The sequence below is a fragment of the Populus trichocarpa genome, chromosome 5, assembly GCF_000002775.5.
Source record: "Populus trichocarpa isolate Nisqually-1 chromosome 5, P.trichocarpa_v4.1, whole genome shotgun sequence".
Lineage (NCBI taxonomy): Eukaryota > Viridiplantae > Streptophyta > Magnoliopsida > Malpighiales > Salicaceae > Populus > Populus trichocarpa.
In genome coordinates, this window is record NC_037289.2 from 22341081 (window position 1) to 22364060 (window position 22980).

The 22980-nt window shown below is 32.3% G+C and overlaps 3 protein-coding genes across 5 annotated transcripts; 2 read left to right on the top strand and 1 right to left on the bottom strand.

Annotated features, from left to right (window-relative positions):
- Nucleotides 1-897: 897 nt before the first annotated feature.
- Nucleotides 898-2232, top strand: LOC7454336 (zinc finger protein 11). The gene is made up of 2 exons (XM_002306794.4): nucleotides 898-1005; nucleotides 1160-2232. The coding sequence occupies exon 2, from the start codon at nucleotides 1192-1194 to the stop codon at nucleotides 1780-1782; it is 591 nt and encodes a 196-aa protein (XP_002306830.4). The 5' UTR covers nucleotides 898-1005; nucleotides 1160-1191; the 3' UTR covers nucleotides 1783-2232.
- Nucleotides 2233-7132: 4900 nt separating this feature from the next.
- Nucleotides 7133-8495, top strand: LOC7476897 (transcriptional regulator SUPERMAN). Its single transcript, XM_024601395.2, has 2 exons — nucleotides 7133-7805; nucleotides 7911-8495. The coding sequence occupies exons 1-2, from the start codon at nucleotides 7509-7511 to the stop codon at nucleotides 8064-8066; spliced, it is 453 nt and encodes a 150-aa protein (XP_024457163.2). The 5' UTR covers nucleotides 7133-7508; the 3' UTR covers nucleotides 8067-8495.
- A 5978-nt stretch (nucleotides 8496-14473) lies between these two features.
- Nucleotides 14474-19363, bottom strand: LOC7476898 (bet1-like SNARE 1-1). Of its 3 annotated transcripts, none has more exons than XM_024600479.2 (7): nucleotides 19217-19363; nucleotides 18926-19006; nucleotides 16777-16927; nucleotides 16007-16063; nucleotides 15870-15929; nucleotides 15399-15433; nucleotides 14474-14919 (listed from the first exon to the last, which is right to left on the bottom strand). In XM_024600479.2, the coding sequence occupies exons 2-7, from the start codon at nucleotides 18937-18939 to the stop codon at nucleotides 14892-14894; spliced, it is 345 nt and encodes a 114-aa protein (XP_024456247.1). In that variant the 5' UTR covers nucleotides 18940-19006; nucleotides 19217-19363; the 3' UTR covers nucleotides 14474-14891. The 3 variants fall into 3 exon arrangements, with proteins under 3 accessions (XP_024456247.1, XP_024456248.1, XP_002307637.1); XM_024600480.2 differs by having other exon boundaries at nucleotides 14474-14924; XM_002307601.4 differs by lacking the exons at nucleotides 14474-14919; nucleotides 15399-15433 and adding an exon at nucleotides 15435-15723 and having other exon boundaries at nucleotides 19217-19346.
- Between the last annotated feature and the right edge of the window lie 3617 nt (nucleotides 19364-22980).

Sequence of the window (22980 nt, forward strand, 5' to 3'; positions counted from 1 at the left end):
CCAAAACTCCAATTTAGGATGAAATGTGAAATCAAAGAATTCATGTCATACTATAACTAAATACTAAATTCCAACCGTAACATTGATCAGAAGGCCAATTTTTGGTGGCATAAAGTTACAAATTTATTATTTTTTTTCAATTTCACTATTACTCCAAATTAATCTACTAAAAATATATAAAATCACTTCTAATGACTTCCTATCAATCTAAGACTCCATTAATATAACACCCACTCTTTAAAAGTAATTAAAAAAATCAAATATCAAAAAATCATATTTCTTAAACATTTCTTAATAACTTTAATATTCTCAATTAAAAGGTAAAGATAGAGGCACTTGAGGTATTGGACTAGCGGTGGAAGGGACTTGTTCCCTTCCTCTGCACCCAGGTAATTCGAGCCTCCCTGTACACGCCTGTCACCTCCGCGGTGCCTTACATGCTCACTGGGTTTGCAGGATGTTCAGTGGGCTGTGGAATTAGTCGTGGTGCGCGCAAGCTAACCCGGACACCCACGTAAATAAAAAAAAAAAGTAAAGATAGAGAACATACATTCTAAATTGATTAAAAAAAAAAAAACAAAGATTTTAGTCCTGGATCATTAAATCTCCTCCTTGATCTCTCATTTCACTCTTTTTATTGATGTATGTTTTGATTATCTGATAATATTTAGGTGAGATCTTAAGATATGATTTATATTATTCTTTAACACACATTTTCAAATGAAAACCCTTTAAATTTAAAATTTGCATAAACTCAGATTACTTTGTATTTAATTTTTATTAAATAAATAAGAATGATAAAATTCAAATTCGTAATTATATGATCATTAAAGCTCTACTACAATATAAAAGAACATAAGTTGAGAAGGTATATATAATTCTATAAGAGCGAGAACCATCCAATTGATCTCCCCTCGATTTAGCCAAAAAGAACAACACTTCACACTGAGTTTTCTATTTACATATGTTCAAGTAATATCCAAATATAGCAGCAGACATCTGCAGGTGAGTACATTTTCATTGATGGGATTTTCAGTTTTCTGGATTATAATTACTTCGACAGCATCAATATGAAACAACAGCATTTCTCACTTCATTGAGCTTTCTCTCACCTTCTGAGTTAGATAAACTAAATGTTCTTGTTGTTTGATCTTTTGAGGTTGTATTGAAACAGAAGGTATACATCTAGCCATGGTCAAGAAATTTCCACAGGGAAGCAGCACGGTTAAAGACAAATGGGAGAAGAACAACGCGATCTTTCAAGGAGAGCATTCAAGCGTTTTTTCATGGCCTCAAAGAAACTACTCATGCAGCTTTTGCAAGAGACAATTCATCTCTGCTCAAGCACTTGGGGGCCATATGAACGTTCACAGGAGAGATAGAGCCAAGCTGAGACAGCTACCTTCTTGGTTTTTTAAATGTCCAAAGTACCCTACTACTAATCCGAACCCCGATCATTTACTTTCTTCGTCTTCTAAGTTCTTGCCGTACCCTGATGATCACACTCATGATCATTCTCCATACCTGAGTTCTTTCTCTTCACCTTGTTGCCGAGAAAAGAAATCCATAGTTGAATGTCATGAAAGTAAAGATTTAACAAAGAAGAAGAACAATGCAGGAGCTGTGTTCGGGGTTGGAGAATTGAAGAAAAATTTCGCACAAGAATGTGATCAACTTGAAGTTTTGAGGAGAAATGAGATTATTAACTTGGACATGGAAATGGGGTGCGAAGATCCGAAGGAGGTTTTGGATTTGGAGCTTCGACTTGGCCTTTTAGTATAAAATTAAGTATCAATGTTTACTCTAAGCTCACACTATCTAGTGGCTAGCTAGATCTTTGGTTTCTTTCTAGCCGGTCTCTTGCACCTCCTTATCATCTACCATGATTTGTATGAAATATTCTCAGACGCAGGCTAATTTGAAGGGAGACGGTCTTTTGCGAGGATTTCTTACACCATACTTGACAGATACTATTGCTGAGAACCCTTTTTGGTCTTGTCTGTTGTCAGTTATGATCATTGTCGTCCATGTAATCTACCATGCATTAATGCTGTTTAGGTATGGCTTTAATTATATTCAGCTTAGAAATCAATTGTCTGTTTTTAATCCTAAACTTCATGATTAGTTTAGGGTGGCCTTGTCCTTGCTGATTAGGTTAACTGTAACATAGTTGAAGATGAAGTTGTTGAGATGCATCTCTCATTTTTCACATATAATTCGTAATTAAGGAAGATGAGGAGGATTTTAATTAGGTGAATGTTTGCCTTAATCAATAATTAACACAAAACTATTTAATTACTTCTATTTTTATTTTATTTTCCTCCCTGTAAATGCTCGTTTATTCTCTTTAATTACTGCGTGGATATCCACTCAAAACTCCATAGAAAATAATTTGGGTTGGCAATGTAGAGTGCAAAAGTAGGTGAGCCTCTCACAATCCATTCCTTAATTTGGTCGAAATTTGGTGACCATAGACTAATTAATGACCTCGTTAATTAAAGATTAATTCATGATGAGCACATCTTATTGAATTAAACCTCTCAATTAAGTTTCCTTTGCATTAACACTTGGGCTATCCATTGCCTTCGTCAAATGATTCAAAGAGTTACATTACCAACATCTGACCCTTCGCATGTTCCTGCCATTGTCTGTGCCAGTAGCATGAGATGACCTTTCCTTGACACAAGAAACACAAAGTTTGTTCTGCATACCTAAAGAAAATGACTTAATTCCACCAATCTCTTTGTAAATAGTAAAGTGATGAGACTGGATGAAAAGGAAGCAGAGATCATTAAATTCAAAGGATGAAAAGACTTCAACTTTGAAGTACTGTTCGTATAGAACAGGAGAGGCAAGAAAAATGGACATGGTAGTGTAGAATAGAGCCTGCCAAAGTGCACGTTTTAGTGAAAGAAAATAGTGAATGGGATGAAGGAAGTTAAGCTGCCGTACGTCACGATCCTCAGGCATTCATGCTTTCTCCTCAATTTTTCACTCGCCGAAAGTCTTGTTATTCAAGTACCTGTCTTTCTTTGTTCAAAAAAAAAAAAAGAACGAAACTTGGCCTTATATGATTATATCTCATGGTACCGATATTGATTAATTCTAGTTAAGGGAGTAAATTATAAATTAATCTCTTTAATTCTGAAAAATAAATTAGATGGTTCCACTAATTTTAAAAAAATTTCTACCCCTAAAACCTAGCTTAATAAAATTAATTTCAAAGGGCAAATTAATAGTTTCACTGTACAAAATATCCAGTAAAACAATGATTTCTTTTAGCTTTATATATAATAAAAAAAAATAAAAATCAAACAAATTAAGCGTCTATTTATTTTTGTGTTTTAAAAACGTTTTTAAAAAAAGTTGATTTTTTTCTAATTTGAATTTTATTTTTTTCTTTACTTTTAATTTTTTTCTTCTGTGTTTTCAGATCATTTTGATGTATTGATATTAAAAATAAATTTTAAAAATAAAAATTATTATCTTAATATATTTTAAAATAAAAAAATGTTTTAAAATAATTATTACCCGATCTCGTGCTGCGAGGTCCATTCATAGTCTTAACTAGAATGGCCCAAGATACCAAATCAGCTAGGCCTTGGCCCCCACTAGTTTTTCTACTCTACTCTCCATCTTATATCTTTCACTTGTCATCACTTTCGTCATCAAAATGTAATGTTGATCTAATGATTTGCATCAACAATTAGTAAGATTAGTTATTTTAATGGTGTTCCGTCCTTGACCACTATGATTCAAGCTTCCAATAAGAAGTAAGATATTCATAAATTCCCATCACAAATAATTTAATTTCAAAAATAAATTTAATCTATTTTTTTATTTTAAAATAAAAAATATTAATTTGATGTGTTTTTATATAAAAAATTAATTTGAAAAACAAAAACAAACAACGATAAACGGACATTATGTAATTATACTATTTAACTGTAGAATATTAAAATAGTAAGTTGAATGACCTTTGTCTGCTAATATTTTACATATTTGCATGATGATGGAGGAGGTAGGGCGGCGTTTTTCAATATTTTGAAAAATTGAAAATGGTTTTACAATTCAAGATAATTGACCAGAGGCCCATTCAAATTAATTCTTCAATCTGATTGACCGTCTGGATTTGCATCCAAGTGTTTGACCCTGTGGGTCGGCACGTAGATTACTGTCCAAGCTACTGTTTCCATTAATTTCAATTCATGAATGCTTTGATTTTCCTTTCTTACTTTTCTACGCGCAAAATATATATATATATATATATATACAGGCTCTCAATCTCATCCAATTCTTCAGGTTGGATGATGTTTTTTCAAAAAAATTGAGTTTTATTTGTATTTTTATATTGTTTTCATGTGTTATTATTAAAAATAAATTTTAAAAAATAAAAAATATATTATTCTGATATATTTTCAAATAAAAAACACTTTAAAAATTAATATTTACTACACTTCTAAGCAGATACTATATTTAGGAATAGATGAATTGGGGTGAAATTTTAATTACTCAACTATAAATTTTTTTAGGAAATTCTGCATACTTTGTTTCTTATAACAATCAACTCTCTTAAACCACGAGAAATCGAAAAAACATTAGAAGATGTTTTTTTTTTAATTTTCAATTATGTTTTAGTTACTTTCATATTTATTTTCTTAAGTAGATGTAAGAGTTTTACTTGAATTTTCCTATATAGAGTGGTTGGCTCTAGTCAATATACAAATAACATTATGTATTATTAAGGGCAGACTTCGTATTATTCAGATTTTATAAAACAAAGAGATTTTCTATTTTTTGTTATACGTACACTGCGTTGATTTGTATAAGATTGATTAGGCTTAATTTGTTGTCGTTGCTATTGTCCTTGAATATGTATTCTCACGAGTTTTGAAAAAAAATAGCTCCTCCCATCTACAAATTCCCACCAAATTCGTGTAATTTCCAAATAAAAATGTCAGATTTTATGTGCTTGGATCGTTTCTTGAAACGAGTTGAGGAGAAAGGCTGCCTTCTAAAGGTTTTTTTTTTTTTTTTTGGTAGAATAACAACGATAAATTAAAGCATTAATTTGAATTCTCAGCATCGCACTGGGTCTCACAAGCAACATTCGCAAAGCTCCAAAAATCTTATTCTCATGGTTACATCTTCCAATGAATGGAACTAAAAGACGGGTGATTTGGTAGAGAAATGAAAGTAGTGGCAGCACTCACGTAGTTGTCGTCCATGATACAGTCCATGTCTTTACTGCCCAAACTCTTCCTCTTGCATTTTTCTTGGCATAGACTATAGACTTAGTCAAGTTCAATGCCCTAATTAACAGTAACCTCATTTCTCGTACCAATACCATCACCAGCTTTAAGTGTTATGTCTGTTTCTGGTCTTTTGAACCACCATTTTCCTTTTTGACGTCGCCCATACATCAGGGAAAGGAAAATCAAACGTTCGATTGGATCCTTTTTCAAGAGAAGATTACAAATCCCATCTTACTCCTTGCCAATTTACAAGGAGACTTGAGTGGGATGTTTTGTCCATCTAGTCATTGAAATGACATGTTGTTCTTAGTTTTTTAGGTGCCAGTGCCATTTTCCTCACCGGTGGCCAAAAGGGCCTGGCATGCTAATTAATCCACAAGAAAAATCAATCATTTCATATACAAGTTGATGTAGAAGTGTTTTTGAAGTATATATATGACAATTCCCTTGCTACCACCTGTGAGATTGATCATATTGTCATCAAGACTGATATTGTAAGATGCTGTTTTATTTAACGATCAGGCGTACGTCCCACCAATCTCAGTGCTGCCATTTTCCAAGCAAACTACAATATTTACCTCTAGATTTAAAATAATAAGAAAAAAAAGGTAAAGAAAACGTTTCGGCCTGCATATGTTACCAGCTCCAAGTAAAAGCCTAGACTTTTTGGAGCATTCTTCATGCATTCCAACCGAGATTAATCAGCCTAAAGCTAGCACAAGTAATTCATGTTGTATATACCCATGATTCATTATAGTTGTGGCATAATTTCATGGTAAGCACCGCCGTGACTAATGATTAGCCTCTCAAAATTGCTCTACCCTACGTGCCAAATAAATTAAGCAGCTGATGATTACCAAAACTTCAATTCTATGAAACTTATGATTTTGAATAGCTCACCTGGGGTTATCATATTGATGTGATGTTGACTGTGTAATGACATAAAGGTGATGTGTTTTCCATTAGTTATGGGCCTATGGCCGATGCTTAAAGACAAAGTGTAAACTACAAAAGTACACTGTTCTTGTTCATCATATATTCTTCTAGGAAGTTTCCTACATCTTTCCTCTGCAATATGTGAAATGCAAGTTCAGTCGTGTAGCATAGGCTGGGTTCAAATTAAGACTATACATCTTGTTCTGGTAAACAGAAAACCTTTTGCTTGTGTTATACTTGCCTTCAACGACTATTTTGAGACCAGGCAATGTAAATAATGGTTTACTTGACCACCCTGAAAAAACACCATCAGTATGGTGCCTGAAATTTCAGAGAATATGTTTCGCCCTTTAGTCAAATCAATCAATGCGGAAACTGGCTTGCTTTCACGAGCTAGTAGGCACCAGAAAGCTCCTTCAATTTCGCTCTTGAGCGCCAATTAATTATAAAAGTTGAAACGATATCATCTTAAGATTTTTATTTTAAATAGTTAAAAGTTAATTAAATCAATTCCATACTCTGTTCAAGGACCGGATTAGCTCCAATCAAGTCTCGTAGCTATATATGTAACTAGCTAGTTGAATATATATATATTTCTTTGGCAAGAAGTATAATGCAAGAAATTAACTGAAGTGACTATCCAAAAGAGCTTAATAATTGGTGATGTAGTCACCTCGATGGACTTCCAACTTTTTGCATATATGTTTATGCTCTCGATCGATAAACAGATATCGTTTTGATTTATTCAAGAAATCAAATGTTCCCTCCTTCGATCGGTACGTAACATATTAGATGTGACAAATTGCCTTTGATGGTCGGCAGGCCCCGGAAGAAATTTATGCCCCAATGTGAATAGATTAACAACTGTTAGAAAAGTATATAGATTTGCAAATATATGTGTATATAATATGCTACGCTATGCTATATGCTATGCTATGCTATGTGTACAGAAATGACAAAATCATGGCCGCGTTAACAAAGCCAACATAGATGAAAGCTACAAAAGCTGTAATGAGGGGACAGCTCAGGGAGAATCATCGTTAAAAAAATAACTGTGTCTGTAAAAGATGGATCCACTAGCTCTAGCTGCAGCCGGCTAACAGAAACGATCTCCTAGCAAAAATCTAAGACTTTTCTCTCTCAAAATACCTTCACTAGAATTCATCACTTAGGAAATGCCTATGTCCTTTATTTGTCTCTTGTCTCCCACCCCCCTAAACCTTTCCCTCTCTATAATATATCATCATCTACCCTTCGTCTTCCTTGCTCACTAAGCATTCCCACTATTTCAAGTGAAATTTTTAAAATTTCTATATCATGGAATCATCAAACCAACATGATGAAGACTCGAAGAGCTCAAGCGACGAAGAAATTACCGATCGATCCTATCAAGATACAGGCACCGGCCGGTCCTATGAGTGTGTTTTTTGCAAGAGAGGCTTTACTACTGCTCAGGCTTTGGGAGGACATATGAATATTCATAGGAAAGATAGAGCCAAGTCAAGGCCTAGCTCAGTTCCTTCCTTTTCAAGCAAAGTTGATGAGGATTTTCCCAGTTTTCGAGGCTACCCTCCCCTTCAAAGTTACCCAGCTCACTATCCTACACCTCACGAGGTACATACGAATTACCAAACATTTTTTCCGTTATCCTCGACATGGGGTATAGGATCCCCATATGCACAACAACACAATGGTGATTTCTATGCACAAACTCCACAGCATTTGTATCCATTCGGAGAAGATATTTGTAGAGGGAGTCTAAGCCAGCAAATCGATCCATCCCATGTAGATGATAATACCAAAGAAAAAATAGAAGAAGGCAGTGAAGCAGATGATGATTTGGATTTGGAGCTTAGACTTGGTCATGATCCATAATATTCTATCTAGGTATTTCAACTTAATTGCTGTGTTTAATTTATTGTAAAGCTGTGGATTTTTCAATGTTTCAAGCGAGTGCAAAGCATTTATGATGTTTAATTAGTTTGCTTTAGTAAGTACTAGATTTATGGAATATATGTTTGTGGCAATTGATGTACCTAGAAGACATTTGTAGAGCTAGGGGGAAGGAATGTTTTTCTTTCTCTGGTACCTCAAAGAAGGATGAGGGGGAGTGCTGGCTCATTCTAAGATCATCAATTGGAGGTTACTACTGATGTTGAAGGTGGTTTTGTCTCTCCTTCATTTAGTATCCAATAACCCTAGATTCATTTAGGGTTCTGTAAGATTTCTTTGCTTCACATGCATGTGTTATCAATTTAAGATGTAATATTTAAACAGTACTTAATAAACTTTCGCATTATTTCATGAAGCTTTATTCCTTATTATCCTACAATGAATTCCCATTACATGTCAATGTTCATGACAAGAGTTAACTTATATATAGCAAGTTAAAGTTGCTAGAAACCCTAATTGCTTCGTTAAAGGTGGAAGGAATGCTGGAAATTAAGAAGGATAACCCCACCTTATATGAAGTGCTGTCCTATTATCCTAGCTGCTTTAATCATTGCAAGAGACTTACTAAGAAATGTTTTAGTTAAACTGTGAAGTTGCTGAAAATTAACTAATTCTAAATTATAAGTAGAACCCGGTTTCGAAAATCTCGAAGAAATTATGGGGCTAGCATTAATAGTAAGGTTTTCTGGAGAGCTTAAAGGTGCCTCTTCATATATATGCAAGGGCTAGATCGATAGATTCCTTTATGATTGAATGAGCTATGTATATGTGTGTGTAGAATTATTTCACCAAATTAGAGAGATTGGACCAAGTAGGAAGCATGCTTATGCATGAAGCCATGAACTAGAGCAGAAATTCCACAAGCATTTATTATTTTCTTATCCAAAATGCTTACTATGGAAGTAAGTAATTTATTCCCAAAGGTTTCAGTCTTCCACCAGCTGAATCCATGGTTAAGATGCCTACGCGTTAGTCTCAACCTATGGGAAATATTCTCACTGTGGTTATTACGTGCCAGTTTTACTGAAGCTCTCTGATTATCATCTGATTTAATTTGCTATATCTCTAGGTTGGTAAATATCTTGTTGTGTTTCAGTGCACTATTTTCCTTCGTTAAGGTGATTTTGTTGTGTATATTGTCATTCCCATTTTGCTGGCTTGGGTAACTCTTTTAAATTATTAATAAAAATTCTGATCTCATTTACTCAGGAAAAAGAAAAGAAAAGTATTTCCTTTTCTTTTAGAAATTTTATCTTTGAATCTAATTTTATTTATATGATAAATTGGATGAATAAGCAATCTATTACATCATGAATAAGCATCTTGTTTCTTCTCATAATAGGACTATTTGTCTTCTTATCATGTTGTCATTTTTTAGAGTAATTAATGATAGTTTACAAATTACTAATTACAGCAGCATAATAATGGATTATATATGCAAACATTACAACAACAAAAAATACTAAGAGGCATCAATTATTTACTTACACCAAGATACAGTTTATTATGAATTGAAGCAGTAAAATATCGTTTTGTCCTTGCTTAAAAAACTCAAATAACATGATCTTAGGGGTATAAAGGTATTAATTTTTAATGGGATTTATTTGTTATTATCATATTAATTAGGGTTATATAAGTCCCTTTACATTTTACATAAACTATTTAATAACTTCCATACCCTTAGTTAAAAAAATTAAAGTTGGGTATAAGAGCTTTTTAGTATTTTTAACATTCAAATGAACAATTAAATGATCATTTACTCTTACATTTCTAAAAAAATAAAACTGGTTAGGGTCACTTGGGTCTTTTCCATGCAATTTTTTTGCTATTATCAACTTAAATGAGAGACAATTAGATCTTTAAACATATATGAAAATAATTAAAAAATAAAATTTGTGGGCATGAGCCAAGTTGGGGGCACCAATGCTATTTGGACGATGCGTGCAGCACTTTCAGGTATTAAAATGTCACCATCTGCAACAACATTAGAAGTAGTGTGTTGTCCTATACATTATAGTATGGCGCATGTAAACAGTGGAGGTGCGGTTAATCGCCAATGAATTTTTTTCTTTTCCCCTCTCTTTTCTCTCTCCACACCTTAATTAATTTTCACGACAGGCCTTCTAAAAATCAAATATGTCTTCGAGTTGTTTTTTATTTTAATTTTGGTCATTATTCTTTTAATTTTTATTTATTTTGTTTTTAATGTTTTTTGAAGTTTTTTTTCGATTTTATCCCTAGACATTTTATTTCATTTGTTTTTTATCCAATTTGATCATCATTCTTTTAATTGATTTTTTTAATCATTTTCTTATTTTTTTTTGTTTCAATTTCATCCATGAATATTTTATTTTATTTAATCTTTTTATTCAATTTTGATCCTCATTTTTTTTATTGCAAATTAATTTTTATCCATTTTGTATTTTGTTTTCTAATTTAGTACCTAATTATTATTTTTGATTTATTTTTTACACAAGGATTTCGTCGCATGACTTGAATCATTGATTTATAAGATTGTCTCAATTTAACATAGGTCTTTTTTAGGTCTTTTTTATTTATTTATTTTTCAATTTTATCATTGAATATTAGACCTTAAGTTTCATTATTTGTTTCACTTTTTTGTGTGGGGTTATCCCAATCTCGTCTACCTAGTTATGAGATAGTGGAGTTAATTTGGGTTTACTCGAGTTTTTTTTTTTTTTTGCGTTTCTTTTTTTGAAATTGATTTTTTTTTCAATTTCATCCTTTAATATTAGGTTATTGGGTCTTGAACTTTGTTATTTTTTTTTCAATTTTCTTTCTGTAGGGTTATCCAGGGTCACGGGTTGGTGAAGTTAACCTGGGTTTACTCATGTTTTTTTTTACATTTTTTTTATTTAACTTCGGCCTTTTTTTCTATGTCCATTTTTTAAAAAAAATATTTTGTATCCCGAACTCATGTCGAGGGTCACGAGTTAGTTAACCCGGGTTGACTTGATTTATTTTTCAACATTTTTGTTAAAAATTTTCTTCAATTTCATTCTTTTACATTAGGTTATTAGGCCTTGAGCTTTGTGATTTTTTTTTCTTTATTTTATGTGTGGTTATCACGGGTCACAGGTTCGTTGAGCTAACCTAGGTTTACTTGGGTTTTTTTTAATCTTTTTTTAATTGATATAACTTCAGTCCTTTTTCTAGGTTTTTTTTAAACAATTTAATTTTTTATCCCGATATCATGACGCGAATCATAGGTTAGCCTAGTTAACCCGGATTGAACCGGATTTTTTCTCTGGTGTGTTTTTTTTAAATTTTTTTTTAATTTTATCATTTGACATTAAGATATTATTTGTTATTGCGGCAGGGCCGTGCTTTTCAAGAAAACTATTTTTTTTACTTCAAATTATTTTTTTATATTTTTTTATCATTTTTATATGCTGATGTCAAAAATAAATTCTAAAAAATAAAGAAAATATTATTTTGAAGCATTTCCAAAAGAAAAGCACTTTAACAAGCAACCACTACCACAATGTCAAACACTGCATAAGTAATCGGGCCTTGAACTTTGTGATTCTTTCTGTTTTTTTTCTATGAGGTTACTCTGATCTTATATTTTGGGTTCTCTATTAGTCAAGTTAACTTAGATTGACTCGAGTTATCATTACCTTAATATCTTTTTTGATATTATGCGGGCCACCTATCTAGTATTCTCTAATTATTCGCAGCTGGGGTGGAATTGCTAGACAAAATGAAAAAAAAAATCCTTCTATTGTCAAAAAAAAAAAGAAAAAAGAAAACAAATAGACAAAAAAAAAAGAAAGAAAACAGATATTGCAAGTGATAACAAGATATAGCAATAGCGGTACTTTGCAAGTGAGCTAGTAACTTAGCTAGCAATAGCCAATTGGTAAGAAGTCAACTAGAGAAAGAAGATATTCCTGGTTTGAATTATACCTCTTGCATTTCTCAACTCACATATAAATATGATCGACTAGGGATTTCAAATTGGTGGGCCCTCCCTCGTGGTTTGATCTTAGGAGTGGCCGCTCACATGTGGGTCACGTCCAGAAATATATCCATGAAGCATTCCCTTAAAGTGAAGGTAAATTTAATTAAATTTCCACTTAAAATAATTCCTTAATTTCGCATGAGTAGCAATACATATAGCTAGCAAGAACATTCTCTCTTTTGTATATATAATGTTTTCGCTTATAAAAAAAATTAGGTTTCTTTTTATTTTTTTTCATTGACTTTAAAAAAAGAAAAAAAAATTGTTCATGATATCTGAATATGCAGATTAGCATGCAATATAATTAAATTTTGGGACTGCAAGTGCATACTTTAATTAAGAGTACTGTATTTATTTATAATATTGGCTACATTTAATTGAAGGCTTGGGACTTGATTATCTAACATAATTATAAAAATGTAAATGGCAACGGCAATGATGTCAGAAAAGAAGACTAAATTTTTCGAGTAACAAGCAGTGCGTGTGTACGTGTGTGTGTGTATAATTATACACACACATAAAAGTATAACAACGCTTGATTAAAGTGAAAAAAAAAAAAAGATATAAAATACAAAGACAATCGAATATCTAAATTGTCATCGTTGTTTAAAATAAATCATCAAGAACATCTAAAACTTAACTCCTCTCAACATGAGATAATCAGATCTAAATCACAAAGTCACATGTTTTCTCACCTTATTCTGTAAAATTATTAACCAAATGAATATTATCCTCGTAATCTCACGCTAAACATATTTTTGTGTTTTAAAAGTATTTTTAAAAAAATATAATTCTTTTTATTTACTTTAAATTAATATTTTTATTGTTTTTTAATATTTTGATACGCTGATGTAAAAAATAATTTTTAAAACATAAAAAATATTATTTTAATATATTTCTGTAAAAACACACTTCAAAAAATAATTACAATTTCAAACATTTTCTTAAAACATCATGGACCGTAACCACGAAGACCATGGAGACTGTGTACGGCCATGAGCTTAGAAATCAGCATTCGTCATGCCTTGCTAGGCGGACGTTGCGGGTATATACGACTCTTTCAGCTTCTCAAACTGCAGGCTAATGAATGTTAGACCAAGCTCGCAATATACAGCTAGCTCGTCATCTTGGACCATATCAAATTTTATTTTTATTTATTTTGGTTAGCTGTAAACCTCTAGACGTGTATAATAAAATATTACAAGTATATATCAGAGATAAATGTCCACAGCAACAATTGATCGCCGAAATTAAAGCTGCAGTTAACAAGATGATTCCATCTCGATATATTATTTAAACCTTGGCTCCCCTAAAATAATCTACTCGCTCCGCACTGACCATACCTATATTCTTCGGGTTAATTCCTATATTATTTAATTTCTCCATATATTTTTTTCATCCTTGCGAACGTTGTCGATATTCCAGTTCTTTCTTCTTTCAAAAAGCATTCCATTAATGCTAGTAATGTCCGCGGCTGACCGCTGTATAGAGATATCAGATGTGCCTTCAAATAGATGGGGGAAAGGAATAAAAAGAGTAGGTGATTAATTATGTGTTTCCTTGTTCCCATAAACGTACGTAGTTATGTCTCAAAAACAGCAAGGTCAAATCCCAGTTTTTTTTTTAATCCAAAATGATTAAATTTCGTAATTCTAAATTAAATTTAAAGGTCTTAAAACCTGTTTGGAATTGCTTTTCAAAAATACTTCCGAAAATATTTGAATTTTTTTTTTTTTTGCTTTGAAGTAATATATTTTTGATGTTTTCCAATCATTTTGATGTACTGATCTCAAAAATAATTTTTGAAAAATAAAAAAATATTATTGACACACTTTTTTGAGTGAAAAACACTTTGAAAAGCAACCACAACCACTCTTAAGCTATATATATATATATATATATATATATATATATATATATATATATATATAAAAACAAATGGTCACATGGATTATTTTTGTCATAAACATATTTATTAATAAAAATGTAATGACTCACACAAGAGATCTAGTGCAACAAAGACGCTGTTTGGGATTGCATTTGAAGTATAATTTCATAAAAAATTAATTTTTTTAATATTCTTAATGTTAAAAATAATTTTTTAAAAAACTATTATTTTAATATATTTAAAAAAAAACATTTCAAAAACAGTTTTAGATAGCCGAAAGTACAGACCGGTTTGATTTCTAGATGGAGCATTTTATTATTATTTTTTTCACCGTTGTCTTTTGAGCAGCTGATTTTTTTATGACATTGAATAAAAAACAAATGAAACGTCGTTTTAATTTTTCAACCACTGAAGACGTAAGATGATGACAATGATGTATAATGAAGAAGACTGGACTGACAAATAAATGCCTGTAAAACAGGCGATAATCATTGCGGATTAGCTGGGAGGTATTGCTTGAAATCCGTCCACCTGGTTTTATAACGGAAGGAAAGACAAATCTTTTTGTTTCTTTTATCTCCGGCATTGATATCTTTGTTGATCATGACATAGTGATGTATTACATACCTCATCAGTCCATCTAGCTTTTAATTACATTTTAGAGGTGTGCAGCTGCCATGGCGCACAGCTGTTTTCCTGCGGCTTCGTGAGTCGTGATTTTTGCCATTTTTGGCTTCCATGAAAGCTAGTAGATGGATTGATACCCATGTTGCAATCGCCAAAGCTTAAAAAAGGTTGACAACAGGATAGGGGAGAGGTTCGAAACGGAGCAATAAGATTTAAAAGCTGCTTTGAACATGCCAAGGCATGTCCACTAAACATAATTGGTTCGGTTAGTCAAGCTGCCCTGATTCAAAAAAGAGTAAATCCGAATTATTTCCCTGTTTATTTTTACATTTTAAAACCACTTTTAAAATAATTTAAATTTTTTTTATTATTTACTTTACTTCAAATTAATATTTTTTTTTAATATTTTCATATCATTTTGATGTGCTAATATCCAAAATAATTTTTTTAAAAAAAACATTATTTTAATACATTTTCAAATAAAAAACACTTTAAAAAACAATCACAACCACACTCCCAAACACGCTTACAAAAGCCTGGTTGTACAGCACCACCACCGTGATTTTTATTTTTATTTTGGATTTTTTTCTTCAATTTTTTTATTTTTTAGTGTTTTATGATATTTTAATACGTTGATGTTAAAAATAATTCTTTTAAAAAATATTATTCTAATACATTTCCAAAAAAAAACATTTTAAAAAACAACCTCTAACACAATATCAATCACTAAGCAATTTGCGGTCAAGTGTTTTACCTCAGAAGATTAAGCAACTGGCTGATTTCATGCAACTGAAAACAAAAACACGAGCAACGACTTTACATCCATTCCATGAATTCAACACACGTTTAAGACATGAAACATCTTTACACAAAGCATGCGTGGGTGAGTCTATCACAAGCAGGAACATTGATTATAGTAAAAACGTTAAATGGGGTAATCCCGGTTCTAACACAAGGCCCACAGCTATACCAAATCCATCAGAGGAATATTACCTAGTGAGATAGTATATAATTAGGAATAGGACCACAAATGATGCCACGAGTGTAAACATTCTACGGCTTGATTTGGTTTCAAATACCTATGTAAAACAAACTAGCCATCAGTCGGCCATTACAAGAAAGGTGTTCAGCAAGAAAACATGTACAAGAAAGATACCCAAAAGAGTAGAATCTGCAATTACTATGAGAAGTAAAAGGAGGGGGGAGAATCATCTAATTTACATACCATCTTAAAGCGATCCATGGTTCCTGACAGCACTCCCCTGGAAGAATCCATATCATTGCCCTAATGCAAACAGTATCACATTATTATAACAGCAAAAACAGAATAAAAAAAGAAAGCACAGGCTGCAGTATATATACCATTCTGTCTAGCATAAGATTATGGTTGTCCACCTCTTCATTTATATCACCTGACAGCTGCATAATTAACATGCATTAAAATATGCTCGGATGTATAAGAAACGTAGTTCATGGACAAATGAAATTATACGAGTTCTACCAGCACAACAATAATTCCAGCTTAAATTTTAATTCCAGATACTGGATTAAGCTTTTAACACCTAGCCATTTCAAATTTGAACTGAATAAAAAGCTCAACATATTGGTAGGGCATGCTAACATGTAATTTAGAGATCATAACACCATTCTTCCTAGAAAACACAAGATGATTTTCAAGAAAGGCTAATTATGCTTGATATCTAAAAGCATTAACATCTTATCTTTAACAATATTACTCAAAATTACTGAATTCAGATTGCTGAGAAACCAGAGACCAAATTTAGGAAAATTCAGAGAAGCTTTGCAACTACAGGGACTGGTGGGACAAGGCTCTCACTTCTTTTCCCTCTGATGTTCTTAGGTCTCAACATTGAAAAAGCAGAGCATAAATTAGCCTAATAATAACATTGTCATACTCTCATCATTACTGCATGAAAACCAGAAAAACGAGAATTCAGGAATATTCTGAGAAGCTTTGCAGCCTCAGACAGTGAGATAAAGCTTTCACTTGCTTCTCTCTCATGTATTCCAGGTCTCAACATCCAGAAAGCAGCATAAATTAGCCAGATAACAACATTGCAATACTCCTATCAATTGACTGGCAACCTACTTTACTAGCTGAGAAAACTCACTCTCTTCAGCAGAATGACTCTATCTTGCAATCCTTCCAAAGCTCTTTCATTATCTTGCTCATCAATCTCATGGGAGGAGTAAGAGGATGAGGCTCTGATGCCACCCTCCTCAATTCCATCAAAAAGAGCAGCTCTATTGTTACGGATGTCCCTGTGCAGAAAAGGTTTCTAGTATGATGCTGAATGTCAAGGTAATACCACTATGGCACAAACACATTAGCCAAATAAATATGGGCAGCCTCCTCCAGTAGTAGGAGTAACTCATGTAAACTAGGAGGGCAGCTGATAGATGAAGTTATGTTTCAGTCTCCCAAAGAAATTGTATCAGGCTTAACTAGTAACATGTGTCTTCAGTTATACAGGAACCAAAAGAAATGCATAGCTTTTTCAAGAACAAATATATTAGAACAGTAACTTGTATCACAAAGAAAAATCAAAAGGAGAAATTAATTATGGTAAGCAAAAGGGGGGAACAGATAATTAATGGCTAGAATTGCAGTGCATGTTTTATATATTTTTTTTTGTGTGTGTGTGATGGGGCACATAATGTAAAGCCCATTACAAAAATGATTTTATATCAGCATGTCCACATTACAAAAATTCATTTTATGGAAAACCATCTCACACCGACATTTTCCATATCATAAGTTTCAACAGAGTTCCAGGAAGGTTTTCATCACTAACAAAAACAAAGTCAATGCATAATCTTGAACTAAATCTTTTATGTATTAGACAACATTGAAGGCTTTTCTGTAACAGCACACTCAGCGGTATTATGTGCAGGAATAAATTAGTTTTATAAAGTAAACCCTGAATGAAAGAAAGTGGCCAGTATCTAGATACCAATAATGACGATAACCTTAGAAAGAGAGGGAGGGGTTACTAAAATTTATACTGCCAAGTGACCAGAGTTTGCAATGATAATAATATACAACATTCATCAGATTATAAAGGATTTTCCTAACCCAGGTTAATCCACTTTAAAAAAAAACACCACATTCTAGTTATCAAACAAACTAAAATACCAGTTCCATCTTCAAGAATTTACCAGAAATAATTTTACTGCTGGTGACAGCATCACACAACACCTGACTCCCAGGAAATTGGCACTGTCCTCGTGCGAGATCAGATACTATGGTGAACATCCGGGATGCTGTTTGTGGTGTTATTTGTCCTTGATCTAACAATAAAGACAGTATTTCATGGCAGCTAAGCTCTTCCAGTAGTGTGGAATCTTTATGGGGCCACATCAGGGAGAAGCAAGCAAGAGTAGACTGGTATAAACTAGTATGGGGTAGCTTGCACATACCAAGGCATAGCTTCATAGCATGGTTAGCCTAGCTGAACAGGCTCGCCACCAAAACTAGACAGCTAAGAACAGGAAGGAGTATTTCGAATGTCCGTGATATGTGTCATCAAAGTCCAGAAAACAGAGATCAGTTGTTTTTCACTTGTGCTGCTATCAAAGAGGTATGGAGGGATATTTTACTGGTATGTGGTATTTGACAGGCCTGTTGGAGATTGGGTTATTGAACTGGACTACACAAAGAGAAATCTGCAAAAAGAGGTTTTGCTGCTACTGTCCTAAGGTTGGCTCAGTGCTCCTGTATTTATGTAATTCGACAGGAGACAAATAGGCGGATCCATGCGGGAAAAAGCTCAACTGATCATTCAATCAATTCATTACAAACTTACTAAAAGCGAGTAGTGAATTTCTAGAATTTTGTGAAGAATAGAATTGCTAAGCTTCTTTTAGTTATGCTCACGTATGCTTTTCATGTATTATCATTGTCCTGTATTGCTTTGTAATGCGGCTATCCCGTACATACATATACATATGTGTATGTGTATGTATGTATATGTGTGCGTGCGCGTGTATGTAAATTGATGAATAAGCACACACCAGTACTCCACAAACCAATTATCTCAACATAACCTGGAACCTCAAGCACTCATCCATCTCATTCAATCCCAGCTCCTCGTTTCTTAATTTACTACAATTATTTTTTTCTAGACAGCATTCGCAAAAACAATTTGGCTAATGACTCGTCCTCTATTCTAAATAAATAATACATTTACTATGAATATAAGTATCAAATCAGATATCTAGCAAAATTGCACCAAACATCGGAATCGGAATACAACTAACCTCCTCGAATTCATGACTTCAAGATCAAAGTACCTTCTCTGCTTCTCTTACAGCAACAATCTCACACAGCTTTTGAAGATGCTGCAACTCAAATATTCAAAAAATAAATAACGGCACTCAGAGTGAAAATATCAGATCTAAACAGATTAAAAGTCGAATTGCAGTTGAGTTCACGGAGTTATAACAGATTGATCAAGAGTGAGTGAGATCGAGGGCGAGAGAGAGAGTACAGATCTGATAATGAACTAATAACATGGAAAATTAAGAGAGTGAAAGCAACACGAAACTTACCTTTGGGGTGAATTGGGAAGGAAGGAAAGAGAGACGATGGAGATGGCTGGGAATTTTATTTATTCGGCAAGGACAGATAGATGGAGCGCTGTGAGCCACTGATGAAGTCATCTATTGTGGTCGTTTAATCAGAAAATGGATAAATCCATTTGTGTTTTTTTCTTCTTTTTTTACTTTAGCACTTAAAAAAAATATTATTTAAAATATTTAGAAAAATAACATCAATTCTAAAAATAAATTGATACAATTTATAATTAAAAAAATAAGAGAGTGGAGAGAGAAAATCAAAGAAAGAAATAAAAAAAAAAGATCTTAGAGACACGCCGAAACTTCGATGAGGATACCACCAACACCGTTGAAAGATATTGACGAGATAAATCCAATGACATCAAGAAAGGTCACCAACGTGACCAGAGTGAGTCACACGAGCCATCCAAATATGTCAGAGCTCCCTTGCCTTCAGACAACTTGTGTAGCCTACTTCGGTCACCGTTTGTAACCTTTTTTTATGTTGTTGAATTCATTTCATCGAGATTTTTCTAACGGTACTAGAGGTATAGTCACCAAAGCTTCATTGTATCTTTGAGATCTTTTTTTTGCTTCTTTGTTTTTTCTCTCAAAGAAATAAAAAGAAAGATCTTAGAGACACGCCGAAACTTCGATGAGGATACCACCAACACCGTTGAAAGATATTGACGAGATAAATCCAATGACATCAAGAAAGGTCACCAACGTGACCAGAGTGAATCACACGAGCCATCCAAATATGTCAGAGCTCCCTTGCCTTCAGACAACTTGTGTAGCCTACTCCGGTCACCGTTTGTAACCTTTTTTTATGTTGTTGAATTTATTTCATCGAGATTTTTCTAACGGTACTAGAGGTATAGTCACCAAAGCTTCATTGTATCTTTGAGATCTTTTTTTTGCTTCTTTGTTTTTTCTCTCAAAGAAATAAAAAAAAAGATCTTAGAGACACGCCGAAACTTCATTGAGGATACCACCAACACCGTTGAAAGATATTGACGAGATAAATCCAATGACATCAAGAAAGGTCACCAACGTGACCAGAGTGAGTCACACGAGCCATCCAAATATGTCAAAGCTCCCTTGCCTTCAGACAACTTGTGTAGCCTACTCCGGTCACCGTTTGTAACCTTTTTTTATGTTGTTGAATTCATTTCATCGAGATTTTTCTAACGGTACTAGAGGTATAGTCACCAAAGCTTCATTGTATCTTTGAGATCCTTTTTTTGCTTCTTTGTTTTTTCTCTCTCCTCTTGTAAATTAAAAAGAGAGAGAAGAGAGAAGGTAAAAAAAATAAAAAGAGTCTAGAGATACACCAAAACTCTGATGACGATATCATCGTACCCTTGAAAAGATCTCGACGAGTCGAATCCAACACCATTATCAACCGTGATCGAAGTGGGCAACATGAGCCGCCTGAAGGTAAATGAGCCTTGACACATTTGGACGGATCGTGTGACTCATTTCGATAACTGTTTTGTGTCCTTTCTTGGTGTTGTTGGATTTGTCTTGTCAATATCTTTTTAATGATACTGATGATATCATCATCGGAGTTTTGGTGTCTCTCCGAGATCTTTTTCTTTCTCTATTTCCTTGTTTTTCTCTCTCTAATTTCTCCACTGTCTTTATTGTAAATCGTGTAAGCCTATCTTTAGAATTTGAGAGAGTCGCAGATGACACTTGCAACTCGCAATCTGTGACTCTCTAAATTATGTTATTTTTAAAAATATTTTGTATATTGTTTTATTTTATTCATTTCTTTTTTAAAAGAGCAAAATACTCAAATCCATTTTATGTTTTTCTCTTAAAAAAAACCCAGGTAGAGAGTGATTTGGACTTGGCTTGCATATTGTTGTTCGTTTATGAGGATTGTGTTTGTTTTTGCATTTAAAAAGACATTATTAGAAATTTTTGAATTTTTTTTGCTTTAAATGATTTCTTTTATAATTTTAGATCTTTTTGATATATTAATGTCAAAAATAAATTTTTAAAAATAAAAAAAATATATTATTTTAATATATTTTCAAATAAAAAATATTTTAAAAATCAATCATTACCAAAATTTCAAACATTATTGAAGTCTTTGAATTTTTTTAATGGCTTTAATCAGACTCGATAAAATGTGAAAATGGGTGAAAATATGTGAAAATGGGTTCAACCTTTCTAGCGTTTGATATTATAATAGCTTTTGTGGTTATATTTGTTTTTAGAAAAATTTAAAAAATATTTTTAATTACAATTTAAAAAAATAGATTTAAAAACATACGTTTTGGTTGAAATTATTATAAGATGAATTTTTGCATATATAAAAAAAAAGAGTTATTCTAGCTTCCACAAAATTAAGGTTTGAAATGCAATTATACGTGGAATCCATCACAAAAAGCATAAAATTATTTGATTAAGGTAGTGTTTGTGATTGTGATAGCGGTTGTTTTTCAGAGTGATTTTTGTTTGAAAATGTATTAAACTAATGTTTTTTCATTTTATTTTCTACATCAACAAATCAAAATAATTCAAAATCAGTAAAAAATTTAAAATTTTTCAAAAACACTTTTTGAATATAAAAACAAACTCAACCTAACTAGATAGGTTTTTTTTATATGATTGGATAAAAAATAAAAGCTATCACAGTAACAAATTATTTCTATATCTTCTGTTATAAAACCAAAATATATGTATATACAAGGGCGCCATCGATTTTCAAATATATATGTCCATCTAAAAACATTCTGGAGACAACATTCTACAGAAAAAAAGAAAAGAAAAAAAGGATAGCTGAAAAAGAAAATAGAGGGTTGAACCGGCAACTGATCAATGTTGAAGAATATCAATGAATTACTTGTAATTAGTGGTGGATTATCACTAAAACTCTAAGTTAACTAGCTATTTCTCCTTTAAATTCTGGAGGAACAGCAATTGAATATGGAAAACATGTTGAATTGACTCGGTTCAACTCGGGTTAATATTTAGATTTTGCAACCCGTGTTATGAGACTGTGATAACCTCATAGAAAATAAATCAAAAAATATATTGAAACTCAATTTTCAATCAACCAAGTATCGAATAATGAAGTTGAAAAAATCAATTAAAAATGGCAAAAAAAAAAGACTCGAGTCAACCCGGTTTAACCTTCCAAACCTGGATAATGAGACATGAATAATCCAATAGAAAATAAATAAAAAAATTATGAACCTCAATTTCCAATCAATCTAATATTAAATGATGAGAATGAAAAAAAAATCAATTAAAATAAACCCCAAAAAAGTCTCGAGTCAACCCGAGTTTACTTGTAAAAGTCTTGACTCATGTCATGAAACTAAAATAATCTCGTAAAATATAAACCGAACAAATTATGAAATTTAATTCTCAATTAATTTAGTTGTTGAAAAATAAAATTATAAAAAATTAATTATAAAAAAAACAAAAAAAAATTGAATCAATTGAAATAACTTGTAAAAACTACTATTTAAATTATAAAATTGAGATAATTTTATAAAAAAATAAATTAAAAAAATCGTAAAAAAAAAAAAAAGTTGTAATACTGCAGGAGGAAGGCACCGGTGATCTCCCTCTTCAATCAGGTTTTATTTTTTAATTAATTAATTAATAAAACCATGGCCATTGCCAACAAAATCCATAGATTTTATAGACTATTCATCGATGGGTTCTATTATCAAGAGGGGCAAGAAAGTCACTGTCCCCAATTACAATGGCCCAAGCAACTTATATAAATAAATAAA